Source organism: Panthera leo, chromosome C1, assembly GCF_018350215.1.
Source record: "Panthera leo isolate Ple1 chromosome C1, P.leo_Ple1_pat1.1, whole genome shotgun sequence".
NCBI classification, from domain to species: Eukaryota; Metazoa; Chordata; class Mammalia; order Carnivora; family Felidae; genus Panthera; species Panthera leo.
In genome coordinates, this window is record NC_056686.1 from 185359029 (window position 1) to 185382177 (window position 23149).

Here is a 23149-nt window from a genome sequence, read left to right on the forward strand (position 1 = left end):
CTATTTGTTTTGGTTTTGAAGTAGTAGCTACAAAATAAGACAAGAAAAAAGCAATGTAAGTGTATTTAGTTTTTTAAAATATTAATGTATTTGAACAAAATGATCTGCTGATTGGAACCATCATAAAAATATATTGGATGTTGTTATTAACCTCCATATTACAAATGAAGAAACAGAAGCTTAAAGAGATTATGTGGCTTGGCCAAGATTAAATAGGCACTAAATGGCAGAGCCATGTCATGGTTCATTTAAAAATCATGTAACATATATTGAGCATTTAATGTGTCAGGCTGGGTAAACAAGATACTGTGCTAGTTAATCCGTAGATAAACCAGAAATTTCTAAAACCAGTATATTACATACTGAACCACTTATATTGAAGTTTTTACTGAACTATAAACTGTAATTTTAGCAGCTGGCCAATCAATAAATACTCTTCTACTTATACAAGATTCATGTAGCCAGATCTCTTTGGACACCAATCTTTAAAGATATTAAACTAAAAGATCTAACTCAGAATCATGTTTGACATAATTCTTCTAGATTTTCTAAGGTAAAGTGGAAATCTGTGATTCTCAAATGTCCCCAAATGGACAAAAAAATGACAGGAATATGAAGTTGACTGCATCACTCTATAACCAATTATTAAAATCTAGATTTAGTAAGCTATTTTCAGTTTCTGTCTAATGACATACAAAGAGGATATTTTATTCTCTGTATAGTTTTCCCAGGTTTTTCTATAGATTATAAAGTCACTCGTGAAAGGAAAACTAACTGACTTGGAACACAAAGTGAATAATATATGTTTTAATGTAGTTGGGTGTAACGGAAAATGCCATTCTTGTATATTTAGTTGAATCAAACCATTTGTTTAAGACCTAAATGTTCAAAGAAATTTCATTGCCACTTTTCCTTCGGCAAGTTGAAAGAAAAATAGGGAGTGCTTTTAAGTGAAAAACTAAATAAAGGTCCTGGCATCATAATGCAAAGATGACTGTTACGCCTTTTAGACCTCTAATAAAGGCATTTTTGTTAAAGGAACGTTTCCTTTTCGGTCAATGCATCAAAAGACAGAACAACAGCCACCCGCCACCACCACCCCCAGCCCCGCCCATGGTCCAAGCTGCCACTTTCACCTTCGTTCAATAGCCCCTGCCTTGCCTGGAAACGCCCCCTCTGGCCCTCAGCTCGAGGTACCGCCCCTTCGCCTCCCACTTCCTGGTAACCGCGCTCCTTTGCGCGGCCTCCTGGGGATCTGATTGGCTGATGTGGCAACCGCTAACGGCTGCGGAGTTTAAACCAGATCTGTAGCCGCTGGCGCTGAGCTTCTCAGGCTGGGTGGTCGTCGCCCCCATGGTGAAAGGGCGGTAAGTCAGGGACCTCGGCGCGGCCGCCCTTTGCTTGGGGAGATCCGTGCCTTTCCCAGCCGAAACTCTCAGCGCTGCTCTCTTGAGTCTTCCGTCAAGGGAGCCGTGCGCGGCCCGTGGTCCCGCCCACCCTCCGCCCTCTGGTATCGCGAACTGAGGCCGCGCTCTCAGGGGCTCGTTGGGGAACTCTCCGGTTTGGATCTGAGTGGCTACATCTTGTCTCTTTGATTTTGTGCCCGGCTGGGTGAGAGGTACGAGCGGCCAGTTAGAAGGTCAGCTCCTTGAAGGAAGAGATTTCAGTCTTTGTGACTGCACTACTCCTGCTTTTTAGAGCATTATCTAGGTCATTGTGAACCTTCGGTAAATACCTGCTGGGTGAGCGTTGGAGACTGCTTACCCAGGTTCTTAAATGATCCCTCTCCTTTGGAGTGATCATTTGGAAGGAGGGCTGGCTGAAGGCGAAGGGGTGATGGAAGACTGGGAAAAACTTAGAACTTGAACTGCGTCTTGATTTACAGGTAGGACTTCGGTAAGGAATAGGGACTATGATTTTTCTAGATGAAGAATCCAATTCAGAACTGGATGTGGAATTTAATATTTCTGATATAGAGTTAGCCGAGATGATGGCCAGACAGGAGCTACAGAATAATAATAAATAGGTCGTATTAGTGAGTGCTATGTGCCAAGTCCTGTACTAGGCACTGTACATACATCGGCTCATTTAGTCCCTACAATTAGATTCACTTACTATTACTTTATAAGCCTGAAAGTTGAAACTTAGAGACATTAAAATAACATAGCTATGAAATGTTAGAACTGAGACTCCCAACACAGTCCCAACCGGTATTTAAAATACCTCAATCTCTGTACCATAAGTCATCCTTGAATGGTACTCCAGTGGCCTGGCCTTGGTTCCTAAAGTGTTACCTGGTGAGGTTGTTAATGTGGAGGGTGACAGGGCAGTGTTAAAAGGAAGACTCTGATTTCTGGCATGAGCATTTGGGTGGGTGATTGATAGTGCCACTTATTAAGTTAGGGAACCAAGGACCAACTTATTGGGGAGGACAATTCAGCGATGGTTTCCTAATTAGTAAAATGAGATTTAGTCTTCCTGACTGGATTTTTCTGGAGATGGACTAGATACCTATGCCAGTGTCTCTTCACAGGTGTAAGATGCAACCATTTATCTGTGGAATTTCTGTATGTGCCTGTGTTCTATCTATGCAATAGATAGTGATCTTTGATTTTACCTTTTTTCTTTTTTGACAAAATTTTTAGAATACTTTAAACTTCTTTCCCATTGCAGAAAATTCTTCTAAAACCATATTCCCATTATTAACTTGACATCACCCAACATCTGCCCAACACTTTCAAAGGAGACTCATTCCAGCATTGGTCAGTTTTAGTATTTGACACTTCTTCCATTTATCCATAGTTGCTTCTTCAACAAATGTTTAACCAGTAGCTGCTATGTGCCAGGCACTCTTTTGGCTCTAAGGGTACAGCAGCAAACAAACTTGACAAAAATCCGTGCCCTCATGGAACAGATTTTAGTAGAAGACAGTAAATTAAATAAGGAAATTATGTGGTCTTATATTAGACACTGATAAGTTAATGGAGAAAATATATAATAGGATAGTGAAATGGGGTCAGGTGAGTAATTTTAAATATTTGGTCTGGAAAGGCTAAGAAAGTGACATATTAGTAAAGACTTGAAGAAAGTGAGTAAACCCCATGATTATTTGGAGGAAGAGTTGACACAAAGAAGAAAAAAAAAACCGGGAATATAAAGATTCTGCAGTGGGAGTATGCCACGGTAGCCAATGGCTGGAGCTTAGTGAGTGAAGGAAGAGTGATGAAGAGGTCAGAGAGGTACTGGATGGGGAATTGGGTGGGGGGGGGAGTGTTAAACTGTGTAGTACTTTACAGGCCATTGCAAGGATTATGACTCTACTCCAGTGATATGGGAACCACTGGAGGGTTTTTAACGGAGGAGTGACATGAATTAAGTGTAAAGGGATGATTTTGGTTACTAGGTTGAGAATAGATAGTAGGAAGGAAGGTGGAAACAAGAACACCATTTAGGTAGTTACAGCAATAATGTACATGAGAGAGAATGGCCACTTGGATCAGAGTGATAGCAATAGGTGGCCCATGTGAACATGTTGTGAAGGTCAGGCCAGCATGACTGATGATCGAGTGGATGTGGGATGTGAGAGAAAGATGTTTCTGAGCTGAGCAGGTGGAGATGGAGTTTCCATTAAATGAGATGGAGGAGACACAGTGGAGCAGGTTTGGGTGTGTTGAGTTTAGGACATGTTAAATTTGAGCTGCAGACGTGCTTGGGTGGCTCAGCCAGCTAAGCTTCTGACTCTTAGTTTCTGCTTAGGTCATGATCTCACAGTTGGTGAGTTCAAGCCCTGCATCACTCTGGACTGATGGTGCAGAGCCTGCTTGAGATTCTCTCTCTCTCTCTCTCTCTCTCTCTCTCTCCCTCTCTCCCTCTCTCCCTCTCTCCCTCTCTCTCCCTCTCTCTCTCTGTCCTTCCTGCATCTTTCTCTCTCTCTCTCTCTCTCTCTCTCTCTCAGAATAAATAAACTTAAGATTTTTTTTTTTTTTTTTGAGATACATATTAGACATCCAAGTTGGAGATGAGGAGTAGGCAGTTGGATAAATAAGTCTGGAGTTGATCAGGGATATAAATTTGTAAGCCGCCCCACATCACTCTGGACTGATGGTGCAGAGCCTGCTTGAGATTCTCTCTCCCTCTCTCTCTCTCTCTCTCTCTCTCTCTCTCCCTCTCTCTCTGTCCTTCCTGCATCTTTCTCTCTCTCTCTCTCTCTCTCTCTCTCTCTCTCTCTCTCAGAATAAATAAACTTAAGATTTTGTTTTTTGAGATACATATTAGACATCCAAGTTGGAGATGAGGAGTAGGCAGTTGGATAAATAAGTCTGGAGTTGATCAGGGATATAAATTTGTAAGCCGCCCCACATCACTCTGGACTGATGGTGCAGAGCCTGCTTGAGATTCTCTCTCTCTCTCTCTCTCTCTCTCTCTCTCTCCCTCTCTCTCTCTCTCTCTCCCTCTCTCTCCCTCTCTCTCCCTCTCTCTCCCTCTCTCTCCCTCTCTCTCCCTCTCTCTCCCTCTCTCTCTCTGTCCTTCCTGCATCTTTCTCTCTCTCTCTCTCTCTCTCTCAGAATAAATAAACTTAAGATTTTTTTTTTTTTTTGAGATACATATTAGACATCCAAGTTGGAGATGAGGAGTAGGCAGTTGGATAAATAAGTCTGGAGTTGATCAGGGATATAAATTTGTAAGCCGCCCCACATCACTCTGTACTGATGGTGCAGAGCCTGCTTGAGATTCTCTCTCTCTCTCTGTCTCTGTCTCTGTCTCTCTCTCCCTCTCTCTCTGTCCTTCCTGCATCTCTCTCTCTCTCTCTCTCTCTCTCTCTCTCAGAATAAATAAACTTAAGATTTTGTTTTTTGAGATACATATTAGACATCCAAGTTGGAGATGAGGAGTAGGCAGTTGGATAAATAAGTCTGGAATTGATCAGGGATATAAATTTGTAAGCCATTGGCATTTAGATTTAAAAGCCAGAACACTAGATGATACTCTCACAGTAGTTTATGTACATAGAAAAGAGATGTGACCCAAGGATTGAGATTTGGGGCACTCCAATGGTAAGAGGTTAGGGAGATGAAGAATAACAGAAGAGACTTAGAAGAAGTGGTCAGTGAGAAGGGAAAAACCAAGGAGAATGTTTTTTAGAAGATTGCTAAAGAAAGTATTGCAGAGAGAATGACCTGATATTAAATACTCTGATTAAAAAAAAAAAATACTGTGATTAAAATTAGATCAATTGAGAACTGTATCTTGACTACTATATCTGATTTAGCAATGCTGCAATTTAGTGACTTCAATTATCAATTTCCATACGGTAGTGACGAGAGCAACAACTTGAGTGGAGTAGATCAAGAGGGAATGGCAGGGGATGAACTGAAGACTGCAAGTATAGACAACTCTTTTAAAGGAACTTGCGATAGGGGCGCCTGGGTGGCTCAGTCAGTTGAGCGTCCGACTTCGGCTCAGGTCATGATCTCGCGGTCTGTGAGTTCGTGCCTTGCATCAGGCTCTGTGCTGACAGCTCAGAGCCTGGAGCCTGTTTCAGATTCTGTGTCTCCCTCTCTCTCTGCCCCTCCCCCACTCATGCTCTGTCTCTCTCTCACTCTGTCAGAAATAAACATAAAAAAAAGAAATTAAGGGAACTTGCGATAAAGAGAAACAGAACTAGGGTAATAACATTCCAGCATCAAGAGATCACTTGTATCTTTTTAAATGTTCCATGTTTATGCATTTACACTTGCCATCCCTTCTTCTGGAATACCCTTTCTAATCTTGATACCTAACAAATTCTTTGTTTTTAAGACTTATTTGTTCATTGAACAAATATTTGTTGTGTTCATGTTATTTTCCAGGCCCTGTTACACGGGCCACGGAATATATCAGTGAATAAAACAGAAAAATCTATGACCTTCTGGAACTTAAATTCTAGTTGGGGAAAACAGGAAGTAAGTAAATTCTGTAGAATATTAGATAGTGCTTTAAATGCTATGGAAAAAAATAGAAAAGGGTAAGAATGATCAGACATGCCAAGAGAAGGAGCTACAGTTTTGAATGGCCTCAGTGAGAAGGTGACACGAGCAAAGACTTGGAGGAGAGTGAATGAGCCTTTTATATATCTGGAGGAAGAGCTTTCTGAGTAGAAAGAATGACCAGTACAATGGACTTGAGGCTGAAGGATGCCTACCATCTGCCAGGAGCAATTAGAGCTTGGTAGCCAGTGTGGCCTGGAAGGAATGGACTAGTGAACAGAAGAAAGTTCAAATTGGAGAAATGGAAAGAAGAGCAGATGTTGAAGGGACTTCTTGACCACTGAAGGACTTCAGCTTTTATTCTGAGAGAAATGGGACCATCAGGGAGTTTTTTAGATTGTCTAGACTAAAAAATGCGCTGTAGTGAGGGCAGCAGTGGGAATAGGGGGATAAGAGCCTGTTGCAATAATTCAAGTAAGATGAGTCCGTGCCTTGATCTGGGCTGATAGTAGTGAAAGTGCTGAGAAGTGGTCAGGTTCCTAATGTACTGTGAAGGTTGATTGGGATAGGAGAGAGAATTTTGGCCAGAGCAACTAGAAGGATGGTGTTGCTATTAACTGAAATAGAGAAGGCTCTGACTGAAGCAGGTATGAGCAGGTTAAGTTTGATATGCCCTGTTATAATTGTTTAAGCAGAATTGTGAATCCAGGGAGGTTCAGGAAAGAGATCCAAACTGAGATCATAAAGTTTAGAGTTCTTGGCATTTTCTAGGTGGTATTTTAGCCATGACTATCAAATCACCAAAGGAGTGAGTATAGATACCCAGAGGAGATCCAAGGAGAAAATCTGTTACAAGTTTGGAACATTTGTAAAAGAGAAAAGAAACAGCTAATTAAGTAGAGGAAAAAACCCAGAAGTTTGGTGTGCTGGCAGCCAAGGAAAGATAATTTTCGAGGAGGAAAGAGAAATAACCATATCAAATGCTGCTGCTGGATCAAGTTAGATGAGGACTGAAAATTGACCATTAGATTTAGCAGTGTGATGGTACTTCAAGATTAGCACTTTTGGTGTAGTCATAGTGAAAGTCTGAGTGACATTGGTTTAGGAAAGAATTGGAAACTGAGTACAGACAGTTCTTTCAAGGAGTTTTGCTATAAAGAGCTTCAGAGAAATGGAGGAGTAGTCTGAGGACGAAGTGGGAACAAGGGAAGGTTTTTTAAGATGAAGGAAATAGCAGTGTGTTTGTATGTTGATGAGAATGATCCAGTGGGAAAAAATGACAATGAAGAGGAGAGAATTATGGAGTTATGTCTTTGAGGAGGCAGGATAGCATGAAGTCCAGTGCATGGATCCTTATCTAAGCAAAGCAGGACTGACATTAGAAGATAGATGGTTCATCCATCATAGTGGAGAGAAGACAAGGGCACAGATACAGATGATAATGGGTAGGTAATTGTAATGAGAGCTTTGACAGAGTTCTCTACAGGTTGCTTCAGTGTTCTCAGAGTAATAGTGAGCCAGGATATGAAATTAGCAGCCAATAAAGAGTGACCCAGAGGTTGGCTATACCATCAGGATGTAAAGGGTTATAGAGTCTGATGACATTATATTCAAGGCTGGGGATTTTTAGGGAGGAGAGAGAACAAATGGTCTGCAAGCATGAATGTAGTGCATCCTTTAGGAGGTGAAAGGGAGAAAATGGCCACCTCCTGACAGGGAGGGGAATCTGCATCTTCCTGGGAGCAGCTGGTTCAAGAAGATGAAGGGACCATTTAGAGGAGGGACTGAAGTTAGAGGTTTTGATAGTGATGGATTGTGAGTTCCAGAGACCTTCACAAGGTAGGGCAGGGGTGAGATATGAAGACTCTTCATTTTCTGTGGCTGTTGTAACAAATGACCACAAACCAGGTGACTTTAAACAGCAGAAATTTGTTTTCTCACAGTTCTGGAGGCCAAAAGTCCAAACTCAGTGTTGCTGAGCTGAAATTCTGGTGTTTGCAGGGCTGTAGTCCCCCGGAGGCTCCAGGGGAGAATCTGTTCCTTGCCTGTTTCAGCTTCTGGTGGCTGCCAGCAATCCTTGGCTTCTGGCCGGATCACTCAATCTCTTCCTCTCTCCTGTATGGACACCAATGAGGCCATTTGGAGGCCTAACTAGGTATAATCCAGAATAACCTCTCTATCACAAGATCCTCAACTTAATCACGTCTATAAAAACCCTTTTTCCACATAAGGCTTAGAATGTAAGGATTAAGACCCGATATCTTTGGGAGACCATTTTTTAGCCTACCACAGAGCTACAGGAGGATTAGGATGAGGGAGATAGGGAGATGACAGTGACCTGGGAGTCCAAAGATTCTGTGATTGACATAAAGAGCATAGTGAGATTAGTCCTGTGGATTTAAGTCAGGTAGTGGTGGAAAGGTTGAGTATTGGAAGTTAGGCAAGTGCAGGTAATGGGGTTTCTTCTTGATCTCTGAAGATAGAGACAAAGAAGCTTGGGGAGGGAATGGGAGCTTTGAAAGGTTAGTCTTGTCTAAGTACATAGCTCAACGTCAACTGTCCCTTCTCAGTAAAACCTTTTCTGATCATTTTCCTCTGCCCAGGCAGAGTTAATTACTTTTATGCATTGTATATTATATCATTTATTCTTGTCATAGTATAATGTGATTATCTTCTTCTTTCTACTTTTAGACTTTAAGGTCTAATAGGCCATAACTGTAATGGACAAATAGACACACTCAAGATATCCTGCCTAGTCCTCCAAACTAGCTAGCATGCCTCCTCTCGCATAAGATTAGGTATATCTGTTCTGTGCATTCTCTAAGGTTACACTTCTTACATTGTCAAAATAGGATCTGTACCTACGGTGAACTCTACATTCCATGACTGACATGCCTATACAACCGTATCCTGTTTTCTGTCTGCTGTGCCTAACCTAGCTCCTGGTATGTAGACATAATAATATAGATTTGAATGAAAAAATTGTCATTTACCTTTTTTGGATACCACTTTAAACCACTCCTGGCTACTTGCATACTTTCAGATTTTATACAAAGCGTTTTGTAAATTCTTTTTTTTTTTTAATGTTTATTTATTTTTGAGAGAGAGACACACAGAGTGGGAGTGGGAGAAGGTCAGAGAGAGAGGGAGACACAGAATCCAAAGCAGGCTCCAGGCTCTGAGCTGTTAGCACAGAGCCCGATACGGGGCTCAAAGTCACAAAGAGTGAGATCAGACCTGAAACAAAGTTGGATGCTTAACTGATTGAGCCACCCAGGCACCCCTGTAAATACTTACACACAAACAAATTATACCATATAAGTCATGATTATTACCTTCTGGAATGTATCAGATACCCTTTTTTCTTTTATTAATCATTGCTCTGATTTCTTTCTTTCTTGTTTTTACTTCAGTGATGGAGAACCCAGTGATGGAAACTAGCTCACTTTTTACCTCAGGAATTAAGAGACATGTGAAAGACAGAATTTCAAAGACTGGGAAGTTGAATGTTTCTCTTGCTTCAAAAATCAAAACAAAAATACTAAGTAAGTGCTATTGGTTTTAAAGTATGCTCACATTTTTACTTTCCCTTGGAGAATTGATACAGTATTTGGCACTTCATTTTATCAAGTATAGAAAATGACTAAAATGACAATTTTTGTTAAGCGATACTTTTTGTGCATTCAATCCTTTCTGTCTCCTTCAACTCTTATTAGTTTAACGGATATGATGATTTACCCTCAGTGGTGACAGCAGAATTTTCAGCAGTGAGGCCGGGGTAGCCTAAGGCAGCTACCTCCTACACTGCAAAGAAAATACCAATGTGACATTTCAGGAAAAGAGCTAAAAAACAAGTGACAGATTGTTCTAGTATGCTGTAGCAATTGGATGATGGGTAATCTAGAATGATTGGCCCAGGTAGAGTGTCGTCATGGGTGATTTTATATAGCCAAAGCTCATGATGGTATTGAACATTTTGGAGATAGGTTTCATGGATTCTGGAACTAAGAGGTCAGAAGGGAAAAAAAAAAAAAAAAAAAAAGTGGGAAAAACTGCCAATATAAATTTCCATTACTTCTGAAACTTATCTCAGTGTTTCCTATCCATCTCAGCAGGAGTAGAGAAGGTTTCCTGTAGATATAACATGCTTGAAGGGTAATTGTGTGTGCCCTCTGAAATAGCTGAACCTCCTGAGTATCTTTAAATCTTATGTTGCTCCTACCCAGGTCTCTAGAATCATGTGGTATATTAGACCACCTTGTGTAGTGGCTGTTTGCTATTCTCTTTGGCAGGACCATTGCACACTCACTATTATGAAGGAACATCCGGAGTTTGAGGAGTGCGACAGGAAAATATTATCCTTTAGCTCTGGAAGTCTTAAACTGGTTCTAGTCTGTTTTCGTTCTAGTCTGTTTTCTGTGTCAAGGGTGGCTGTGTGAAACTACTTTCTTTATGCAAAAGATAAAGTACTTTTTTGGACCCTTTTTTTGATGCCCAAACAATGCTTGAATATTTAAAATATGTTATTACTTTTATAAACTTATTTTATAGATACTAAACTTCCATTCAGTGGGATATGTTGTTGAATAGTAACATTTAAATCTAAATTATGAAAATGTAAGTATGGTTTATGTGTACTAAGGGAACACACTATATTTAAGGTGAGCTTTACCAAGGAATTCACGATTAAATTTCTCTAACAACACAGAAGCATTTCTGATTTAAATTATATTTACATAGTGCTTGTAAAGAGAAGGCATCGAGTTTAGATTGCAGTAAATGCCAAGAAATAAGAATTGGATATTTAGGGTAGCAATAGAAAATCCCACAGGGTTTAGATGGTCTGTCCAACTTTACACTCATTATGGTCCCTTTCACTCAAAATTTTGAAAAATGGGCTTTGGAAGCATTAACTGATGTGTTCCATTCTGGAGCCACAGAAACTGACTTTAAGATTTTAATGGCTACCCTAATACCTATGGGATATCTCCAGTTAGAGCTTTGGAATCAGCTTCTCCATTCTACCTCCTAGTCAAAGTAGGAGGGAAGGTAGGGCAGCAAGTATCAAGATTTAGTTTTTATGACTGGTCTAATTATCTAGGATCCTGCATCTGTCCTAGACATCCTTTATCCCTAACTCTATTTACAACATTCTGCATTCCTTACAGTTCGTTTGTTCTTCATCTTCTGTCTGGCTTTTATTTCTGGTCTGTATACATTTTTTTTTTAATATTGTCATTCTGTTGTTTTCCAGCCTTTAGTTAAGACTTATAAGTGAAATATATGTTGCCTAAAATAGTTTTATAAGGATATGAAAACAAGGTATAAGTTCAATATTAACTTAAAAATTTTTTTTACAGATAATTCTTCCATTTTCAAAATTTCTTTAAAGCACAACAACAGGGCATTAGCTCAAGCTCTTAGTAGAGAAAAAGAAAATTCTCGAAGGGTTACAACTGAAAAAACGCTATTGCAAAAAGAAGTGGAGAAACTGAATTTTGAGAATGCATTTCTTCGCCTAAAACTAAATAATTTGGTATGAATACTATATTGTGTTTGAATTCTAAATTATAACTAAAATCTTAACTGTGTTATTAAAGAAGCTCTAAAAGTGTTTTTCAAATATCTAATTATTGTAAAAAATTATTGAAAGAATATGCCATGTTAGTGGACAAACTTAATGGGTAATAAAATAGGTGTCTTTAACTCTACATTCTAAATGTCACTTACAGCCCTGCAAACCAGTATAATACCTTGATCATTATTTGGTTGTTTATCATTAGCAAAACTTGGTGCATTACAACAATGGGCATAATTCCTCCAATGAAAAGAGGGGAGTTCCCAGAGTGTTTGTATTCTCTTTAATCCCAGCATTTCACTGGCTACACACCAAATAGAATGAAGATTGTAGTCGTTGTTTTCCCTTCCAATTTCCAACTCTGTCCACAGACAGGTCAGTAAGAGCCAATGGTTAGCTAGGCTGCAATTTATAGATCTAACACCAAAATGAGCAGAAGTTAATTTAAAATGGAAAAATTGATCTACTATTCATGAGTGTTCAATTCCTTGATAAACTATGTTAACTTGCTGTAGGATGTATTATTACTGTGAGAAGAAAGAGAAATGTTCGTAGGAAAATTTATTATTGAGAACTCAGAAGCATTCAAGGGGTGTGTGTGTGTGTGTGTGTGTGTGTGTGTGTGTGTGTGTGTGTGTGTGTTTGAACTATAGCATGTAGTACCTTTTTATTTCAGTGTGATCTCAGTTATTTTCTAAGTCTTCTCAACTGATGACATCCATACATGTATGGTATAATAAACTCCAAATCTTAATTGATTAAAAGTGTCTTTATTTTAACACAGAATAAGAAACTTATAGAAATAGAAGCACTCATGAACAATAACTTGATAACTGCAATTGAAATGAGCACTCTTTCTGAGGTAAGTAGAGTTTATATGTAAGTAGTGTAATTTTTTAAGCATTACTAAGGATAATTAAGATTAAGTAGCATTAAACTAACTTAAACTTTGTGCAAAGAAATGATAACACCAGTTTTAACTGGCTAACAGCACATTATCATATGGCATAATTGGTTTATTGAAATTTTTACATAAAAATTAGGTTTTGATTAGAAGTAACACGGGATTAGACAGCTCAGTGGAACATAATGGCCCCTGAACAACTAAAACACAGCTAAAAAAGACATTGATAGAAAAGTAGTATTTCAAATTAGAAAAGGATTTGTGTTATTAAAAAAAAAAGATGGGTACAATTGAACAACTATTTTGGGGGAAAAAATAGAGGCAGATCCTACTATATAACATTCTCTAAAATAAATTCTAGATGGATTTAAATGTAAAAAAAGAAATCATATAAAATAAGAAATACAAATATATTCATTTTAAATAGGAGAGGCCTTTCTATACCTAGAAACAAAGCAAGTAGAAGGCATAAAGGAAACTATTGGTGGATTTTCTCAAAGAACATTCTTAGAAGGCTAAAAATCATAAAAATAAAAAGCCAATGGCAGACTGGGAAAATTAAACATATAGCAGATAAAGCATTAATATCGATAGTTAAATACCTCTTGTAATCTATCACGAAAATATAATCAGTAGTAAAATTAGGAAGGGAGGAAAGCCAAATATTAGTGAAGTTAACTCAATTATCTAAATAGGAAACATAATTGTTGTAAAGTAGTATCTAATGAGAAGGCAAAATATACATAATAAATAAACTGAAGAAAGGTTAGTGAAGTCCCAATTGTAGGTAAATTTCTTGATAGTAATGGAGTTTAGTGCTTTATAGGGCAGCTTTTAAATGGAATTGCCGGGGCGCCTGGGTGGCTCAGTCGGTTGAGTGTCTGACTTCGGCTCAGGTCACGATCTCGCAGCTCTGTGGGTTCGGGCCCCACATTGGGCTCTGTGCTGATGGCTTGGAGCCTGCTTCGGATTCTGTGTCTCCCTCTCTCTCTGTCCCTAACCCACTTGCATTCTGTCTCTGTCTCTCTCAAAAATAAATAAACGTTAAAATTAAATAAATAAAATAAATAAAATAAATGGAATTGCCTATATTTAGCTCCCAGCTCTGTTAACTTCCTGGTCCTGTGACTTTGGCATTTAATTCTGAATCTTAGTTGTCCTCTTGTGCCTAGTGTGGCTAATGGTAGTACATCTATGAAGAATTAGTGTGAGAGTTAAATGTGGCTAGCATGTGTCCTCACAATAGGAAGAATGCAATAAATGTTAGCTGTCATTACTTTTTTATTATTGTGTGTGCATCTTCCTGTGTTTTCTAATTTTCTGCAAATCTCTCCTTTTAAAAACTTATTTTTAGTCATTTATAAGGCTTTTAAATACATAGTCTTTCTGGTAAGAAAATAGGAACTCTTTCAACTTTTGTGATCAGTGGTTAGCTCCTTTGTCAGAAGCTTTATAAAAGCTAGCCAAAGAATGTGTACTTTTATCTCCTAACTTCATCCACATTTGGATACAGAAAAGATTTGCGTACATGTCCCAGTGAAATAATGTTCACAGGAGATGTAGCTCTTAGCATTATAAATTTGATACCTAGTACAACCAGTGAACAGAGGTATACCTTATACATTTAGTATCCTCTAAGGAGAAGAGATGCTTGCTTTTCACTGGGTGGGTGGGTGGGTAGGCAGAGTCAGGGAGGGGGCTCTGTTTTGCTGATCAGCTTGCAGGGCTGAATCAAGTTGCCTTGAATAAATTACTAAGATCAGAATCAGATATAGCAGTGGGGAGTCTAAAGTTAGTACAGGAATTGACTTAGAGAGTAAGGGAAAGAAGCTAATTAATTAGCAAGATCTGGAGGAACTTTGGAGAACAGATAGCCCTAAAAGCATTGCTCAACTACTTGTGAATTATGTGATACAAAGCTCCTTCCTTCCACTAGTTCTTTAAAAAATATTTAGTAAAGTCAACTTTATTCCCGATGCTTTTTGTGTGGCTCTCTTTGGAGAACTCAAGGCTGAGATCAGCATCTGGATTTAGAAGAAGGTAAAAACAGTAAATGGAGGAGCTGGATGATGAAGGGACAGCATATAACTTTGGGATCTACTTTCTTAGACTTGCTATTTAACAGACTAACTTTTGCATATCAAGTTTTGAGTTTTGTAGTTCCTTTTTATTTGGGGAAGAGAATGATGGGGACTATAGATGTTCTAATATCAGAACAATATAATGAAGTATATAGAATGAAATCTCATATAAGCTTCTGTTCTGCTTTCAGCCACTTTATTCTTCCTCCTTTCATCTCCCCACACTACCTACATGTAACTGCTTTGTTTCTTTATATTAAAACAAAACATATAAATATTTTCTTAATTTTCTTTCTTACACAAAAGATAATATACTATCCCTAATGCCTTGTCCTATGCCTTACTTTTTTTTAATGTGACCTGTCTTGAAGATCTTGCCATATGATTACAAGAAATGCTTCCTCATTCTTTTCCAGTGCTATTTAGGATAGATCCAGAGTGGACCTCTAATCTATTTAACACTATCCAACACTATGTTGGATACTTGGGTTGTCTTTTGCTTGGCTTCACATTAGTGTAGAATGCCCTTTCCTCTTGCATTATTAATTTTTTCCCTCTCTCCTGGATTATTCCTATCAGGAAGCAAAAATGTTATCTCCCGTCTTTAAAAAATAAAACAAAACAAAATGAAACCTCTTACTCCAAATAACTCCCCACCCCCAGCTACTTTCTCATTTTTCTCCTTTATAGCAAAACTCTGAGAGAATTGTTCACACTGTCTCCAGTTTCTCTTGAACCCACAACAATTGGAGTTTCATCACCACTCCACTAAAAGTGCTTTTCTGGAAATTGACCTCCATGTTACCAAAACCTCTTGATAGTTCTTGGTCCTTACGTTGACCTTCATGTGACTTTTACAACACTATATTCTCCTATGTTTCTTCCTACCTTTCTGATTATTCATTTTTAGTCTGTTTGCTGTTTCCTCTTTATTTTCCTGACTGCTAAATTTTGGGTGCCCCAGAACTCAGTTCTTGGACTTCTTTCTTCTATCTACATTTGTTCCCTAAATGATTCATCCATTCTCATGGATCTGATTATTGTTAAATGCTGATGACTCCCAAATTTGCATCTGCAGCCTCCCCGTCTCCTCTGAACTCCAGACAATACCTAGTCCACTACTTATTTCGCATTTCTATTTGGATGTCTAAGAGGTATCTTAAATTTTGCACTTGCCACCAAACCAGTTCCTTTTGGGGGTCTTCATTTCAGGTAACTGCAATTCTGTTTTCCTGTTTTTTCCTCACATCCTGTACCTGATCCCTTAGCAAATGGTTTTAGTGCTGCTTAAAGCTCAGTCCAGAGTCTTAACCACTTCTCACAACCCTCACTTTCACCACCCATCCAAGCCCCCATTTTCTCTTACCCAAGTTCTTGGAGTGGCATCCCAACGTGGGCTTCTTGCTTCTGCCTTGCCTCTATATTCTCTTCCCAGCGTAGCAGCCAGATTAATACTGTTAAAACAGAAGTCTCTGCTGAAAGCTCTCCAGTGGCTTCCCATGTGATCTATTGCCTATTATTGTCTGAATACTGAAACTTGTGTTCTTTCTCTCACCTCATTGACTACTCTCCTCCTTCCGCTCTTTAACATCTTCAATCTGCAGGCCTCCTCCCACTCTTCAAACACAGGCAAGCTGCCACCTCTGGGCCCTTGGTCTTGCTCTTCTTTCATATGGCCTACTCCCTACTTCCTGCAAATCTTGACTCAAGAGTGACTTCAGTCAAGCCTTCCCTGGCAACCTTATATAAATTTGAATCCTTCCCCATCCCTGCCCCTACATTTTATACTCTGCTTCTCTGCTTTAATTTTTCTCTTTAGAACTTAACACTATATGACATAATTTTACTCATTAATTTTATTACTCATCTTACCAGAACATAAGATTCTTGAGTATAGAATTTCTGTCTATATAACAACAATGTCTAGAACATAATAGAAAGCAATAAATTTTAATAAAATGTTGGATAGTGTTTCCTCATTGAGAATGATCCTGTTTTTGTGGCTCTGGGTGGCTCAGTCAGTTAAGCTGCTGACACTTAATTTCAGCTCAGGTCACGATCTCTTGGTTTTTGGGATTGAGCCCATGACAGGCTCTGTGCTGACAGCACATGGATCCTCTCTCTCCCTCTCTCTCTGCCCTTCCCCCAATCATGCTGTCTCTCTCAAAATAAATAAACATTTAAAAAAATTAAAATAAAATATATTTTTTTTAAAAACGATCCCTTTTTTTAAGGGTAATGTACATATTTATCTTATATTTTATTTAGCTTTTTATTTTAAGTTTATTTATTTTGAGAGAGAGTGCATGCATGCAAGCAGAGAAGAGAGAGAGAGAAAGAGAGGGAGAGAGGGAGAGACGGAGAGAGAGAATACCAAGCAGGCTCTGTGCTGTCCGTGTGGAGCCTGAGGCAGCTCTCGATTTCACGAACTGTTGAGATCATGACCTGAGCTGAAATCAGGAGTCGGTTGCTTAATTGACTGAGCCATCCTGGTGCCCCCATTTAGCTTTTTAAATAAAAAAATGATAAACAATGTAAAATACTTTTTTTAGCATCTATGATGATAATCATATGGTCTCTCTTTTTAGGTATATTATGATAATTTATTTTAGTAGCTTTCCTAATTTTGTAATTCTAGAATAAATTTCAGAAATGATTTATTATTCTTACAATGTGCTGCTAAATTCTTTTTGCCAGTGCTTTGTTTAGGAATTTTTTTTATTGTTAATTCACAAGTGAGATTTTCTTTTTATACAGTCTTCAGGCATTGATAAAAATATATATGAACTGGAATTTGGATGTTTTCCTTTTCCTATGATCTGGAAAGATGGTACAGTATTAGAATTATTTTTTCTTTAAATGCTTCATAGAATTCTGTGGAACCATCTAGACCTGGGTCTTTCTTGGTAGGAATGGTCACACTTTGTTAACTTTATTTCTTCTATGGATATTAGTTTGCTTGGGAAAATTTCTTTCTTTTGTGGTTGGTTTTATTCAGTTATATTTCCTTAGAATTATTATCTCAGACATGTTTTCAAATTGATTTGCACAGAGTTGACCAAAGTAGTCTGTTATTTTTTAATTTTGTCTGTGTTATATTTTCCCAGTTGACTAATTTTGTGTATTTTGGGCTTTTCCTTTTTTTTTTCCCCTACTAGTTTAGGTGCTTGTGGTTTTTTTCATTTATTTATTTATTTTTTTCTTTTTTAAAATAGTAATCTTTGGGGTTTAATTTTCAACCTTTAATTTTATTTTGTTGTTTCAAACTTACTAATTTTTGCTTTTATCTTGAGTAGTAAGTCCTTTCTTCCCCTTTCCTGTGGTTTATTTTATTGTTACTTCTTTACCTGAGTCAGATGCTTATTTTTTTTTTTTTTCATTCTTTAATAACTGTAGGAAGGTGCCATTTTTTCACAGTGCTCTGAAGATTTTTATCTTTAGTTTTGAGAAATATGACTATGATGTATCCTTGCATGGATTTCTTAAAGTTGTAGCATTTTGAGGATTCACTCGGCTTAAATATGTGGTTTGATTACTTTTGCCAAGTTTGGGACATTTTCAGCCGTTATCTCTCTCAAACTTTTTCACGTCTGCCGTCTTTATCTCCTTTTGGGACTTCAGTGACATGAGTGTTATATCTTTTGTTATAGTCCCATAAATCCCTGAACCTCTTAATTATTTTCAGTTGCTTCTCTCTTGCTCACATTGGATGCTTTCTGTTGCTTTCTGTTCAAGTTCGCAGATTTTTCCCCCTCTGTTTTTGAGTCCATTGAGTTTTTAACTTATTTTATTTTGGTTATTGTATTTTTGTTTCTTTTTTATATCTTCTTTTTATTTGCTGAGATTTTCTGTTTCTTTGCAAGATTTTCTATTTTTTTCATTTGATTTAAGCATGTTTGTCATTGTTTATTGAAACATTTTTATGATGGTTGCTTTAAAATCCTTGTTAGGTAATTCCAGCATCTTAATGTTGGTGCTGTATTATTATCTTGTTGTTGCTGTCTGTTGATTGTCTTTTCATTTTCAAATTTATAATTTTCAAATTTAGGCCTTTTCCTAATTCTTGGTGCAATGAGTTATTTTATATTAAATTATCTTGGGAGGTGCCTAGATGGCTCAGTCGGGTAAGCATCTGACTCTTGGTTTTGGCTCAGGTCATGGTCTCACAGGATCATGGGTTCCAGCTCTTTATCAGGCTCCACGCTGACAGTGTAGGACCTGCTTAGGATTCTCTCTCTCTCCTTCTTTGCCCCTCCTCTGCTCATACTCTCTCAAGAAAAAAAAAAAAAACATCTTGGCCATTTGGGTATTGTATTAAGAAACTCCAGATCTTATTTAAACATTCTGTTTTGACAGGCACCATTTGATAGTATCATAATGCCAGTGATAAAGGGATGTGCCACCTACTGCCAAGTTGGAGGGGTCAAAGTTTAGGTTCCCCACTCAGTTTCTGTTGTCACCCTGGTGGAGAGGGTGTCTCCTCACTGATGGATGGAGCTAGGACTTCAGGCTAACACCACCCTGGCTGGGACAGAGTAGGGTGCCTCATGACTTCATGGCCTCCACTGACAGCAGGATTGGGGGAATCATAAAGGGGGAGGTTGTTATTATTGAAGAGTGGTGAAAAGAATGGTTCTATAGACCTCTTCTATCCCCACCCTAGAGTAGAGGAAAAGGGCTCCTTGTTATTAGCAAGTAAGAATGGAAGTCCAGAGTCCCCATGTGTTCTCCACTGACATTGCTGGTACAGGGGGTATCCTCATTACCCCTGGGATGTCCCACCTCTCTTCTTGGCCTTTTCTGACAGTACAGTTCGGAGGACAGTTGCCTTGTGATAGCCTGGTGAGTATGGAAGTCTAGGCTCCTCATTTGGCTTTTGTACCTTTTTCAAAAATTAATTGACCAAATATGTGTGGGTCTATTTCTGGACTCTTATATTTCACTGATCTTTTTGTCTGTCTTTATGCTAATACTATACTATGTCAATTATAGCCCTCCAACTGCTTCTTTTTCAAAGTTGTTTTAGCTATTCCGGGTTCTTTGCATTTCCATGTGAATATCAAAGTTAGTTTGTTGATTTGGTTATACCCTTGTTTCTATTACAGGTTAGCACCATAATAAAACATAGTTGTGTGTTGCTTAATTTTATGATATTTATTAAATAAATAAAACATGTTCAAAAAATGTCTGAGAAAATTTAGAAAATACTATAGATAAGCAAAAATTTAAAAGATATATTAAAATCACCCAGACTTTAAATGTAAAAGACCATTAAGAAATATGGATTATAAAGTGCAATCATATGTTACACAATGCATATGTGGCATGAGCATATTGCATATTTATGTCAAGATATTATATAGGTATACACAGGTATATTTATTCATATGCACAGAAGACAATTTATTTGGGAGTTTATGTACCAAAATCGTAGTAATGATTATCTTTGGATGGCATGATAAAGGATGAACTATGTTTAATCTTATCACATTATTCTCATTCAGCTATCAAAGGCTAATGCAAGAATTGTTCTATTGCTATTGGTATACTTGTATAATTTGGTGCTTCAATAACAAACATTTAATGAGATTAGAAATTTTTTTCCTTTTCCTTTTCTTTATTCTTTATTTCAAAAATAGTTTCACCAGAGTCCCTTTCTACTGCCAAGTAGCAAGAAGAAACGGACTAGTAAACAGTACAAGTTGATGCGACTTCCATTTGCAAGGTAATTGCTTCAAACTTGGTTAAATACTTGCACACCTCTACCTAGATAAAACTTTGAACAGTTTTTATTTGGGTCTTCTTCCTTGAAACATAGAAAAACATTTAAAAATAAGTAATGAAATACTTGTTAACATTGTACCAGTGAAAGAAATTGGAAGCATAATCTAATAGAGTTCAGTTTTAAACTTTGAAATAATATTCAGCTTTCCCATAGACTGTAGAGAAGAAAGAGCCAAAGGTGAACCTTTAGTTACATGGGTTTGAATTATACTGGTTCAGAGTGTTTAGATTTTTTTTTTTAATTTTTTTTAATGTTTATCATTTTTTTACGTATTTATCATTGAGAGACAGAGAGAGACAGAGCATGAGCATGGGAGGGGCAGAGAGAGGAGAAGACACAAGGTCAGAAGCAGACTCCAGGCTCTGAGCTGTCAGCACAGAGCCTGACACGGGGCTCAAACTCACAAACCGGGAGATCATGACCTGAGCTAAAGTCGGACGTTTAACCAACAGAGCCACCCAGGCACCCCCAGAGTGTTTAGATTTTTATGTAGCACATTGTGTTTGTGTATGTTGTACAATATTTTGAGTTTCATCAACCTGTAGTTGCCTAGTAAGGTAGGAATGAGATGATCTGTAGTTTCTTGGTACAGGTTTTATCTCCAGGGCTCCAAGGAAGCTTACCCATAAATTCAGTAACTATGTGCATCTGTAGTATCTGCTACTCGTTAGTTCTTTTCTTTCTTTTTCCTTAAGTCCCCACTGGCCTCGTTTTATGCTGGGTAAATCTGGTAACTATTTCTATCTTTATTATCTTGAATACTGCTCCAAGCTTTAAAATTAACTTTCATCATTGCTATTTCCTAACCAAAATTTACCACTTCTTGATTAATTTGATTATAAATCATAGTAAACAGCTTATTTCAAACCTGTCATTTTAAAGACAATTTCTGAAGTCCAGAGAGATAAAATGACTTAATGAATTGATGGCATTGATTAAAATTCTCTTGTCTGTTAGAGACAGAATTCTTTGTTATGTCATTTACAGGTTTAATGCTTTTATTTAAATGCACAAGTAAATGCACTTACATATTGAAATGCTATCTGTAACATAGTAAAAAATAGTAAAAAAATTCTGTATCTACTGTGTCACTCTCTATTCTTTATGTTTATTTTTTGAGGGTGGGGGAGGGGCAATGGAAGGGAAGAGAGAGAGAGAGAGAGAGAGAGAGAATATGAATCCCAAGCAGGCTTCACACTGATAGCAGAGGAGCCCAACATGGGGCTCAAACTCATGAACCACAAGATCATGACCTGGACTAAAATCAGGAGTCGGTCCCATAACCAGCTGAGCCACTCAGGCACCCCTAATTGCTGTAGTTTTAAAATAGATACATTTTGGGGCGCCTGGGTGGCTCAGTCGGTTAAGCGTCCGACTTCGGCTCAGGTCATGATCTCGCGGTCCGTGAGTTCGAGCCCCGTGTCGGGCTCTGGGCTGATGGCTCAGAGCCTGGAGCCTGCTTCCGATTCTGTGTCTCCCTCTCTCTCTGCCCCTTCCCCGTTCATGCTCTGTCTCTCTCTGTCTCAAAAATAAATAAACGTTAAAAAAAAAAATTAAAAAAAATAAATAGATACATTTTACTGTCCTGTAGTTCCTTTACTTAGTTTTTTGTTTTTTAAGAATATCTTGGCTGTCATTATGCACACATTTTCCAATTAAGTGTCCTCTTGCGCTATAAAAAATTTCATTTTTTAGTAGAAATTGGAGTATAATATAGATATTAGAAATATTAGAAAAGTTGTAAAATCTTAGAGCCGTGGTGAATTTTCATAAGTAAACACTGTTGTATAATTAGTATCCAGACCAAGAAACAGAACATAGCCAGTACTTCAGACGCCTGCTCTGTGATCCTTTCTAGTCACTACTCACCACCCACCCAAGTATGAACATTATCCTGACTTCTAACATCACAGATTGAACAATTTTGGCTCATTTGAAACTTCTTATAGTGAAATCATAAAACATGTATTTTTTTTTTTTTTTAATTTTTTTTTTCAACGTTTTTTATTTATTTTTGGGACAGAGAGAGACAGAGCATGAACGGGGGAGGGGCAGAGAGAGAGGGAGACACAGAATCGGAAACAGGCTCCAAGCTCCGAGCCATCAGCCCAGAGCCTGACGCGGGGCTCGAACTCACGGACCGCGAGATCGTGACCTGGCTGAAGTCGGACGCTTAACCGACTGCGCCACCCAGGCGCCCCTTATAAAACATGTATTTTTATCTCTGGCTTATTTTGTTGAGCATTATGTTTGTGAGATTCATCTGTATTGTTCTATGTACTTGTAGATCAGGCATTCTCACTGCTGTGTAATGTTGGATGATTATCCCATCATTTATTCATCCTTAAGATGATGAGCATTTACTTTGTTTTTGTTTTGGCCTGTTTGTTACAAACAGCGCTGTCATATATAAGCCTTTTGATGGATGCACATACAGATTTCTGTTGGGTATATACCTAGGAGTAGAATTACTGGGTTTTACATATATTTGGCTTTAGGAGAACCTGCCAAACAGTTTTCTAAAGGGGTTATACCAATTTACATTCCTAATAATGTATAAGAATTCCTGTTCTGTATCTCCATCAACACTTGTTACCGTCTTTTTCAGTTTAGCCATACTGAGCCATAATAATTAATCATTCATTACCTTGATAAACAATGAAGTTAAGCACCTGTTTATATGTTTATTTTCTGTTAGATTGTCTTTTTCTTTCTTTCTTTCTTTCTTTCTTTCTTTCTTTCTTTCTTTCTTTTCTTTTTTAAGATTTGCAGTTTCTATACATTGTGTGTAAATTACAAATATCTTTTACTCTGGCTTGCCTTGTCATTCTCTTA

At 38.0% G+C, this 23149-nt stretch overlaps 1 protein-coding gene across 6 annotated transcripts in view; it reads left to right on the top strand.

Moving 5' to 3' along the window:
- SGO2 (shugoshin 2) overlaps positions 1-23149 on the top strand; it is a 69154-nt gene that overhangs the window by 20880 nt on the left and 25125 nt on the right. Inside the window, exons 1-6 of one of the 6 annotated variants that reach the window (XM_042949645.1) lie at positions 1283-1367; positions 8819-8911; positions 9380-9511; positions 11327-11502; positions 12329-12406; positions 20169-20254. In XM_042949645.1, coding sequence (XP_042805579.1) covers positions 9382-9511; positions 11327-11502; positions 12329-12406; positions 20169-20254 — 470 coding nt within the window. In that variant the 5' untranslated portion in view covers positions 1283-1367; positions 8819-8911; positions 9380-9381. Of the gene's footprint in view, positions 1-1265; positions 1368-1477; positions 1619-1641; positions 1886-7972; positions 8122-8818; positions 8912-9379; positions 9512-11326; positions 11503-12328; positions 12407-20168; positions 20255-23149 lie in introns of those variants that run through there. The other 5 variants (XM_042949644.1, XM_042949647.1, XM_042949649.1 and 2 more) reach the window with 5 other exon arrangements.